This window comes from Ctenopharyngodon idella, chromosome 23 (genome assembly GCF_019924925.1).
Source record: "Ctenopharyngodon idella isolate HZGC_01 chromosome 23, HZGC01, whole genome shotgun sequence".
In the NCBI taxonomy this organism is placed as follows: Eukaryota; Metazoa; Chordata; class Actinopteri; order Cypriniformes; family Xenocyprididae; genus Ctenopharyngodon; species Ctenopharyngodon idella.
In genome coordinates this window covers 16795690-16806971 of record NC_067242.1, presented here as the reverse complement: position 1 = coordinate 16806971, position 11282 = coordinate 16795690, and the positions used below count along the sequence as shown (strand labels likewise).

Sequence of the window (11282 nt, the reverse complement as noted above, 5' to 3'; positions counted from 1 at the left end):
AATCAAAGAGAAAGCGCTCAAGTCTACGCCACTGGACTCACCTGTGGCCTATGAAGCTTGCTTGAGTTCATAGATTTCTTTATCTCACCTTTGTTTGTTGCTTCACACCCTGCAAGACAAAATTAGATTGCTCCTGTTCGCTTACCATGTAGATTGGCAGTGTTCTGTTTTGTCCCATGATGCAACACAATAATTCACAATAAATCAATATGCAACATTTAACACCAAAACAACCACTTAAAAATAAATATTTAATAATTAGTAATATTTTAATAACATATTTTTAAAATTATTGTTTTATTGTACACTCTTAAAAATAAAGGTTCATTATTGACATGGCAATGGAACCTTTTCAATGCACAATGCAATGTATACTGGAAAAAAAAGTTCTTAAGTTCATAAAATGTTCTTCACACTAAGAAAAAATGGTTCTTTTAAGAACTGTTCACTGAAAGGTTCTTTTGGCAACCAAAAATGGTTCTTCTGTGACATTGCTGCAAAAAAAAACACATTTTGGAACCTTTATTTTAAAGAGTGTTGTGATGTATAATTGTAGTTAACCCCTTTATTTCCTATCCTGAAATGGCATACAAAAACAAAACAAAGATAGATTGCTTTCCATGAAAGTCACACAGACCCCGTACATATCCACATAAACAAGTAAACTCTTGCAGTAAAAATAACTTTTTTGCAGTGGGAATTCAATCTGAAAACACTGAAGCCTATTAAAGACTAACTTTTATTTCCATAGCTCCTAAATGATAAGATAGTGGTGTGATTATGAAACAAATCTAGGTGGAGGGTCAGATTATGAATGCAACACCTAGTCTTAGTAATTTTAATTATTTGAAGAACATTTTCAAGAGTGGAACTGCTGGACACGAATGGAGTTCTAAACAAATGAATCAAAACCATATACTGCCACTCACGATATCCTTTTGAAAATCTCCAAAAAGTAGACTTGTTTCGGAATAAAAATGCAGTCGTTTATAATGGGTGGAAACAAATGAAATTTTTCAGAGCATCGTTTAACTGAGAACAGAGACTTGAAAGACCGGTGTTGTTGTGGGTGTTGTCGAATTCTCGATACTACTCTTGTAATAGGCGGGTTCCCTACACAGCGTCAGTGGATGGTTTTAGGACACGGGCTTTACTCAACCCAGTCAGGCTCTGGGTGACTTTGGGACGTGAAACGTCTTGTCAAACTGGGATATATACTCCAACTGAAAGAAGGAAAGATAGAAAAGCAACATAAATAAATAAGAATAAAAATGGAACTCAATGGATTTGCCGGCAGATTGGGTAAGTTTTGCAATGATTTCATGTTTTTTCTGCGTGGGATAAGTATGTGTCAGTTCATAACACCAGTAATTTAATTAGCTTCTTTGCAGTTTTGAATGTGTTTAAACAGACATAACATATTTTTTCCTTATTTTTGTTTTCGCAAAAGGTTTTTTTCCGCATGTTACGTCTTTCCTTATTATGCTGCATTAGCCTTCATTTTTAGTTTTATCACTATCACAGAACATTTTGCTATCCTGTGCTTCCTTCATCTCTGAACTTTGTAGCCTATGCATTCAGTTTAAGACGAGTGTGAGTTCGCAATAAAACCATATCAATGCAACTTACAAATAAAACTATTCGAGTTAATGAAACTTTTAACTTTTTCGTGGAACCTCCCTTTCACAATCCACATTCAGTCTGCGAAGTGCGATGATGTTACGCGAGGATTCAACCACAAGAAGGCGCTCTATTCCTAAGTACGTTTGAACTAGTGATTCATCGGCGACTCTCCAACCGGTTCACTAAAAGATTCGTTAATGACATACAGCTGGAGAGACTGGACTGATTTTCTACTGTTTAGTGTCAATCTCGATCTAACTCGGCAAGATCTACATTTAGCCTTAGATGTTATATGAATATGGTCCCTGGAGCACAGGTTTTATCATCTGGCAATTTTCAATGCACATTTGCACAATAGTGGAAGTTGCAACATTAACATTAATGGAAAGATGAGGCTTATCAGTATGTCACTTTGGACTATGATGACAGACCTGCCAGTCTGTCATCATAGTTATGCATTTGGATTGCATCGAGTTACTTTGGATATACTGTATATCGGGTAGGCTACAGTAGGCTACATGGCAAATTTTCTCAAGAAAAAAAAATCTCTCAACTAATACACATGGGAATCAGTTGGTACATTAATATTGAAGGTTAAATTAACCAATATGTATACAAACTTAAATTACACTTCGGTAATATTTTTTTTTTTATAATAATAAAACTATAATAGGCCTACTAACTTTAAAATTATTTCTACTCTAATTCTTATTTTCTAATTCTAATTTTTAAATATAAACATTTAAATGGTGGCTGTCAACTTGATGGATTTATTCAAACATGCATTATATAGGCTACTGAATAACACGACAAATTATAATTAATATGTAATATGGTGCATATTTAGCTAAATGCTCCTCTCTATAGTTAATTTTTCTAGCTGACTAACGAGGTCATGACGAATATGTTTGTTCTGAGGTAAATGTGACACGTTTGTTTGTTTACAAGCTGTTAACGTCTTTCCGCGGTTGAAACACTGATTAAACGATTACATGAGACATGATATGGATGTCGGTAAGTTGTTCTGTATCCTTTAAAATACCTTTAGGTGTTCATTCATGTTTATTTCGCATTGTAACTGGTATTAAAGCGGAGGAGAGGATCAGTTCACGTGCGCGTCAGGTTGCCGCTTCTTTTGAACTGAGGCACTGCGATCTGTCGCGTCACATTAAAGATCGTCAAATCCGTATTCTCGCGCTTTTTTTAAGTGTAAAATCCTTGGAAATTGGGAAAGGATTTCCCAAGGAAATCCTTGACCTTTCCTAGTGGGTATAAGGCATATACCTGCGTATTACTACACTACATTAAAGAAACAGCTCGTAAATGTAATTAACATCAAAATAAATTCACAAGGGCAAGTACAGTATCTCACAGAAGTGAGTACACCCCTCACATTTCTGTAAATATTTTATTATATCTTTTTATGTGACAAGACTGAAGAAATTACACTTTGCTGTAATGTAAAGTAGTGAGTGTACAGCTTGTACAACAGTGTAAATTTGCTGTCCCCTCAAAATAACTCAACACACAGCCATTAATGTCTAAACCGCTGGCCACTAAAGTGAGTACACCCCTAAGTGAAAATGTCCAAATTGGGCCCAATTAGCCATTTTCTCTCCCCGGTGTCATGTGACTCGTTAGTGTGAATGGGGAGCAGGTGTGTTAAATTTGGTGTTATCGCTCTCACTCTCTCATACTGGTCACTGGAAGTTCAACATGGCACCTCATGGCAAAGAACTCTCTGAGGATCTGAAAAAAAGAATTGTTGCTCTACATAAAGATGGCGTAGGCTATAAGAAGATTGCCAAGACACTGAAACTGAGCTGCAGCATGGTGGCCAAGACCATACAGCGGTTTAACAGGACAGGTTCCACTCAGAACAGGCCTCGCCATGGTCGACCAAAGAAGTTGAGTGCACATGCTCAGCGTCATATCCAGAGATTGTGTTTGGGAAATAGACGTATGAGTGCTGCCAGCATTGCTGCAGAGGTTGAAGGGGTGGGGGGTCAGCCTGTCAGTGCTCAGACCATACGCCGCACACTGCATCAAATTGGTCTCCATGGCTGTCGTCCCAGAAGGAAGCCTCTTCTAAAGATGATGCACAAGAAAGCCCGCAAACAGTTTGATGAAGACAAGCAGACTAAGGAACCATGTCCTGTGGTCTGATGAGACCAAGATAAACTTATTTGGTTCAGATGGTGTCAAGCGTGTGTGGCGGCAACCAGGTGAGGAGTACAAAGACAAGTGTGTCTTGCCTACAGTCAAGCATGGTGGTGGGAGTGTCATGGTCTGGGGCTGCATGAGTGCTGCTGGCACTGGGGAGCTACAGTTCATTGAGGGAACCATGAATGCCAACAGAGCATGATCCCCTCCCTTCGGAGACTGAGCCGCAGGGCAGTATTCCAACATGATAACGAGCCCAAACACACCTCCAAGATGACCACTGCCTTGCTAAAGAAGCTGAGGGTAAAGGTGATGGACTGGCCAAGCATGTCTCCAGACCTAAACCTTATTGAGCATCTGTGGGACATCCTCAAACGGAAGGTGGAGGAGCGCAAGGTCTCTAACATCCACCAGCTCCGTGATGTCATCATGGAGGAGTGGAAGAGGACTCCAGTGGCAACCTGTGAAGCTCTGGTGAACTCCATGCCCAAGAGGGTTAAGCTAGTGCTGGAAAATAATGGTGGCCACACAAAATATTGACACTTTGGGCCCAATTTGGACATTTTCACTTAGGGGTGTACTCACTTTTGTGGCCAGCGGTTTAGACATTAATGGCTGTGTGTTGAGTTATTTTGAGGGGACAGCAAATTTACACTGTTATACAAGCTGTACACTCACTACTTTACATTGTAGCAAAGTGTCATTTCTTCAGTCTTGTCACATGAAAAGATATATTAAAATATTTACAAAAATGTGAGGGGTGTACTCACTTCTGTGAGATACTGTATATTGTTTGCACATGTATATTTACATTAATGGCAAAATAACTTAAATAATAAGAGCACAAGTATAGATCTGGAACTTCTTTAAGTCTGTCTAAATATCATTTAGTAATTGCAATGTCTTCTGGTCCATATCCTTTCCTTAGGAAGATGTGCTAGACACTGATTAATGTAACATAAAAATACTAATATATTTTGCTATTGTATTGTGGAGTGATACTTTAATAAGCTTTCATAAACATAAAGGCAAATGTTGGATCACAATAATTAGGAACCACAGCTTCCACAAATCCCTTCACTCTATTGGGATGTTCTCTTTTATTATGAACGGCAAGGGCAGTGACTGTAACATCGAGCGTATTTTGCAGTAGCCTATTATACACGTATTTATACCGACTTCATCAGGCTCCGAAAATTCTTCAAAAAAAAAAAAAACACAAAGAATGGCTTTCTCAGCTGTCATAGTTGCAACTCTTGCGTCATCACAACGGGGTGTTCAACGCACCGTTTAAAAAACGTTTTGCAACGTTTGTTCAGGGCTGAACGCAGCCCAGATGAAGATATCCAGTAGGCTATGTCACGCCCGGTATCGTTTCGAATCTTGACTCGTTCATTGAAGGGGCGGGTTCGTTCAGTAGGTCCAGCCAATGGACTGCTCCTTTACACCCAGCACTGGATTGCTATTGGTTCGCGCTATGGTCAGCAATCCTGCTCTTTAAAAATGGAGTAACTTCAACTAAGTTTACGAGTCAAACATAGAAGTGAACAAGATTGATTCGTTGGAAACCACAAGCGAAACGGTAGAGAGAAGGCGACAGGCAAAATCAGGTTACACGCAAACCTGTATTAGGATAAAGTTTTTTTTTTTTTAATTTAACGTGTTTAAGTAGCCCCAATTGACGTATATATAAACAGATGGCATATGTTTCTCTTGTTATTTGGGTATTATATATTTAAATGCCACAGTTCATACCACAACATGTCAGTGCGAAATCCAGAGAAACACACTGAGCAAGTGAACAAAAACAATAGGATGATTTCTGCAGGTTTAGAACCCGCCCACAGAAAGAGACTTGCAAACGTCATGGTTTTCTCCCGTCATGTCATTTTTCTACACAAAGTAAGTCGATTACAGGATCTCGTTTAGGATTTCAACAATGTCTTGTGCGCGTAAGCCGCGCAAAAGGACGAAATCGCAGGAGTTGATTTATCAAGAGCATTGCAAGAACGTGGCACACGAGAATGGGAAACGCATAGGTGGGTGTCGCATTTTGTGTCGGGCGGTCGTGCATTAAATATCCCTCCGTGGATTAAAACTGCATAAGGGCTGTTAACTTTCTATGGCTGTAGTTCCAGAAAGTAGAGTTTCCTACAAAATGGCATAGTTATAGTTTTTTTCACAACTTACTGTAAAACCATAACAATGGGAACTCATTTAAACAGTGTAAAAAGCTGTAAGTGGCTAAAATAGCATTAACCGCTCATACAGCAATTGAAATAGTATGGTTTATGGAACACTGTTTATTAGATAATGTATGTCAACAAATCTCTGCAACATTACACATGTCAGTGGGTGTAGTGGCAAATCAGACTTCTTGTTTGCAGTAAGAAGCTGCACTCTAAATATGAAGAATTAAAAGGATTTAAATATTAAGAGCATTTAAAATATACACCATGATGTTTACTATGGATTCAGTGAAGCTGGCTTACAAACATGACTGAAAGAATGTCATAAAAGACGAGTACTGTATGATCTACTTTTTTATGTTTAGGATGAGGAATGAGTCAAGATTATCACAGTCTGCATTATGATGTTTTGCTTTATGATGCTTTGCTATTATTCTAAACAAATATAGCAGAGAAGATGTTTTGTTGTGTGTAGGATTATGAAACTTTTCCAAGTAAGAATGAACAGTTTTGGGGGTTGACTTATCACACTTTAATTGTACAACTGTTGACTACATTCCTTTGATGCAACATCAAGTTTGGTTGGTCATAAATACAGATCCTTATCCACTTTTCTGTCTGTCCTGAAAATAGATCATCTCCATCTAGTTAAATGGAAAAAATCTCGAAGAGTATGAAAACAGTACCAAAACATCATCACTTCTTTGCAGTGCCCTGAAACTGAATGTATTTGCATGCTTCAGTTGCGAAATTTACATACATTTTAATAATCATAATGCAGAGTGTTTGTGTAAATTTTAAGTAAATTGAGGTTGACCTAAAAGAAAATGTGATGGAGATTTTAAGCATTCTGCTCTCTCAAAAAGGATGTGTTAATAACACAATTTAGATGTTATGGCTATTTTAAAACATTTTGTGTTATTTTGTGTTGATTTTGTCTAAATATGTATTAACTTGATAATTAAATTCTGGGTAACACTTTATTTTGATGGTCTCTTTTAGACATTCTGTTTAACTTTGCACCTACATGTCAACTAACTCTCATTAGAGTATTAGTAGACTGTCTGCTTAATATCTGCTAACACTTTATTTTGATGCTCCCCCAACAGACATTCTACTGACTACAAGTAACTTTGCAAGTACGTGTCAACTTATTTTACTAACCCTAACCCCTTATTCTATTAACCCTAATCCTACCCCTAAAACTCTACTAATACTCGACCAATACTCTAATGAGAGTTAGTTGACATGTAGGGGCAACGTTATTTATAGTCAACAGAATATATAAAGGGGACCATCAAAATAAAGTGTAACCAAATTCTGCATTAAATTATTCAATTTAATTAATTACATTAAAACTCATTAAATTATGTATTAACATGTTAATAACTGCCATATAAACATTTGAATCTGACTATTGACAGTAAGATTAAAAATATGTGTAGTGCATGTGCAGGAGTGGGCATAAAATGGCACAAAGTGGAGCTGTCATCCTCCAAAATGCATCATAAATGCATCATAAAAATGGTTTATGTAACTTGTGCACTATATTCCAAGTCTAAGTAAATAACTAAGAAGTTATTTATTGAAAATCTTGCCTTGAAAATCTTGCTTGACACCTGTGGTCACCATCCACTTTAATGTACAGGAAAGAGCTAGGATATTTTGCTTTAAAGGGATAGTTCACCCAAAAATGAAAATTCTGTCATCATTTACTCACCCTCAAGTTGTTCCAAACCTGTATAAATTTCTTTGTTCTGTTGAACACAAAGATATATATTTTGAAGAAAGTTTGTAATTAGGCTGCTTTGGGGCACCATTGACTTCCATAGTAGAAAAAAAAAAATACTATGGAAGTCAATGGTGCCCCAAAACTGTTCAGTTTCCCACATTCTTCAAAATATCTTCCTTTGTGTTCAGCAGAAGAGTAGAAATTTGTACAGGTTTGAAACAACCTGAGGGTGAGTAAATGATAACAGAATTTTCATTTTTGGGTGAACTATCCCTTTAAGTAAATCATTCTGGTTTTGATTCAAGTTACGCACATGCTGAGTTGCGTAACTTCTTTAGTCAGCTGTCTGATATGACTCACAAACTTCTCGCTGTAATGGTTTAGAAAATACTGCTCTTCTGCAGAAATTCTTAGAAATACATTAGGTTCACATATAATTTGCAGCCATATTGAATTGATACAGTTGGATGAAAATCTGTTTATGTGTTTAACGAAGGGTCAAAGATGCCGTAACTACACCATCTGGTGCTGCATCTTTCTTCATTGATGGCCATTCAAAATGAACTGTGTATTATGACTAAACATTTTTGAAAGCAATGTATATTGTGAAAATATATCATTGTTATATGCAGTCATGTGAAAAAGAAAGGACATCCTTTAGAATGTTATGGTTTTATGTATCAGAACATAATAAAACTCATCTGGTCATTAGCAGGTCTTAAAATGAGGTATATACAACCTCAGATGAACAACACCACATGACATATTACATAGTGTCATTATTTATTTAACAAAAATAAAGCCAAAATGGAAAAGCCATGGGAGTCAAACTAAGTACACCCTATGATTCAGTTGCGTGTAGAGACACTTTTAGCAGCAAAAAGTTGAAGGAATCATTTTCTTTTGACAGTTATCAGTCTCTCGCATCGTTCTGGAGGAAGTTTGGCCTACTATTTCTTACAATGTTGCTTCAGTTCATTGAGGTTTGTGGGCATTTGTTTTAGAGATCGACCGATATGGGTTTTTCTATAACCGATGCCGATGCCGATGTTTAGAGGTCAGGGTCAGCCGATGGCCGATATGTGCTGCCGATTTTTAGGGCCGATATCTTGAAGTTTTCCCCTTCATTTGCATGCTAAAATGTCACACTAATAATAAGTGGATGCACAACATTTCTAAACTTAACATCATTTATTGAACACTGACTTGATTTACATAAAAGTTTTAGAGCATTTATCAAGCTGAATTTTTCAAGTTTGTTGGAACATAAATGTAAACTTAAATATACATTTAAATAAAATAAATACAACTTTATAAATAAAAATCAATTAAAAACTTTGTCATGTTGCACAGCCTTGTATGCAAGGACAGTGCTAAACTCTTAGTGATTTCTGACATTCTTGACAGTTATCGTTAGACAGGTTTAATGAGGATAATAACTGTGCGACATATATATATAGTCATTGGTCGGAACACATCACTTTATTAGGCTGATGTCCATTTTTATTCGCATTACACAGTTGATGGAAACACACGCAGATGCGCATATTCTTGAGCTGAATTTTCATTAATGCAAACTTGGATGGAAACCCGGCTATTATCTGCATCAAATCATGCTTCCAAACAAATGTCATACACTTCTGCGCAGTGGCGTAGCGCAAATCCGCGGGGCCTCCCCGCGAGCCGAAAGTCCGAGGCCCCCCGAAGGAAGGTTCAACCAAGAAGGGGAGCCAATGGATATCACACAAGAAGCAACGTGCAAACTTTGCGGAAAAGTTATGCCGGTAAAAGCTTAACCTCGGTCAGTATTCAAAGTGAAAGTAAAACGGAGCTGCCTGACGCTGCATTAACGGAGCATTTTCTCTCAGAGACGAATTTCAACATAATATGCTGATAACGGTATATAACTGTCTTAATTTATTCCATAATTTCCTTTGTGGCCCGTATATATAGTGAAAAAAAAAATGAGAAGAATAGTATTTCGTGTTAAACAGCTTTTTTTTTTTTTTTTTTTTTTTTTTTTTTATAAAGTTGGTGAAGTAGCCTAAAGCTGCTCTTAATTTTCATTTATGACTGCAGTGTTAGGAAATATTGTCCCGATAGACATAGAATTCAATAGGGTGTCCTTTCTTTTTCACATGACTGTTTTTTTTGTTTTGAGGTCCCTTAAAAACGTACATCTTTCCCTGTTTAAACTCCCATTGAAATGAATGGGAATGCTAACGTATAGCTTTCTCCAGGTATTACAGATCTTTCTGGCTTTAATTCCAGCAGTGGCTCAGCTGAAATCCACTGACTTTGCAAAATCATCCCTGGCCCTGTTTCTATTATGTTTTTGAAGATCATGGTAATGAGAAGTCAGAACAGTTTTTGAACTCAGCGATGTCTATATTTGCATGCTAAATACTTCTGAAGTGTGATTTGAATGTAGAGATGAAAAGCCTGATACATTTTCCTAAAAGTTAAATAGCTCACTCTTTTCAAGACTGCAATAACACTAGTATCAGTCATCAAAATAAAACCATACACACAGAGTTTTCTGAGTAAACATAGGCAACCATCCCAGTACAGAGAATGCTTTCAGCCCCATTTCAAAGTATGCTGAAATCAGCTCAGATTTTTCATCAATTCTCCGCCTTCTTGCTTTTTATAAAGTTGGTGAAGTAGCCTAAAGCTGCTCTTAATTTTCATTTATGACTGCAGTGTTAGGAAATATTATAGACTGTTAATAATTTTAATTATAGGTCTAATTCATTGTATAATAGACCTAAAAAACATTTAAAACATTTTCAAAGAGGAGCTGATAGCCTAATCTTTTATTATCCTCACAGCACGTCAGTTATGCGGTGATGCGCTGTGAAATTATTGCGGGGCAAATTTATTATAATATTAATTTAATAATAAAAGTAGCTTACCTAATAGTAATAATAATAGACTAGAAGAATGTAACAGGCTTACATTAATTGGAAATGCCAAATCCTTTTAATATTGCCAATATTTGTCGGAGTAACGTAGCTCTCAATCATGCTGCAGTATTTGTCAGAGCTGCCCCAAGCACAGAGTGAAATTCTCCGACTCCGATACAGGAAAAATAAAACAGAACTTATAACATTGGGGCTAATATGTTAGCAAGCAAGCTGCTGGTAGTTTTGGACTACAGTCCTTAAAGTTAACTACAAGTAAGCGAACCTTCAACCAGCTGTAGCATTATGCCAGTTCCCGACGGTTCTATGCTATCCGTTGTTTCTTTCACTAAGTGAAGCAACACTTCATAGTTTACTAGTAATATATAGTAAATATATGGCCATAGGACTTTGAAATATAAGAATTTAAGCCTTAGGCTACCTTTATCTCCCAGGACTTTGTTGAATCTTCCAAAAGTTTCAATTCACATGCGATGGCAGCAGCACATTCCACCGCACCAATAACACAGGGCTGCCCGCGGACGTGCCTGGCTTTAAATCGGCGCTACTAAACACGGATATCGGCCGATGCCGATATATTAAAAAAAGACAAATATCGGCCCGATATATCGGCCGACCAATATATCGGTCGACCTCTAATTTGTTTATTCA

General features: G+C 37.1%; 1 protein-coding gene across 3 annotated transcripts in view; it reads left to right on the top strand.

Moving 5' to 3' along the window:
- The first annotated feature begins 1122 nt into the window (after positions 1-1122).
- The window catches only part of plcd1a (phospholipase C, delta 1a), a 31177-nt gene continuing 21017 nt past the window's right edge, over positions 1123-11282 (top strand). Inside the window, exons 1-2 of one of the 3 annotated variants that reach the window (XM_051881796.1) lie at positions 1123-1302; positions 7085-7114. In XM_051881796.1, the coding sequence (XP_051737756.1) occupies positions 1272-1302; positions 7085-7114 (61 nt within the window). In that variant the 5' untranslated portion in view covers positions 1123-1271. Of the gene's footprint in view, positions 1303-5450; positions 5826-7084; positions 7115-11282 lie in introns of those variants that run through there. The other 2 variants (XM_051881797.1, XM_051881795.1) reach the window with 2 other exon arrangements.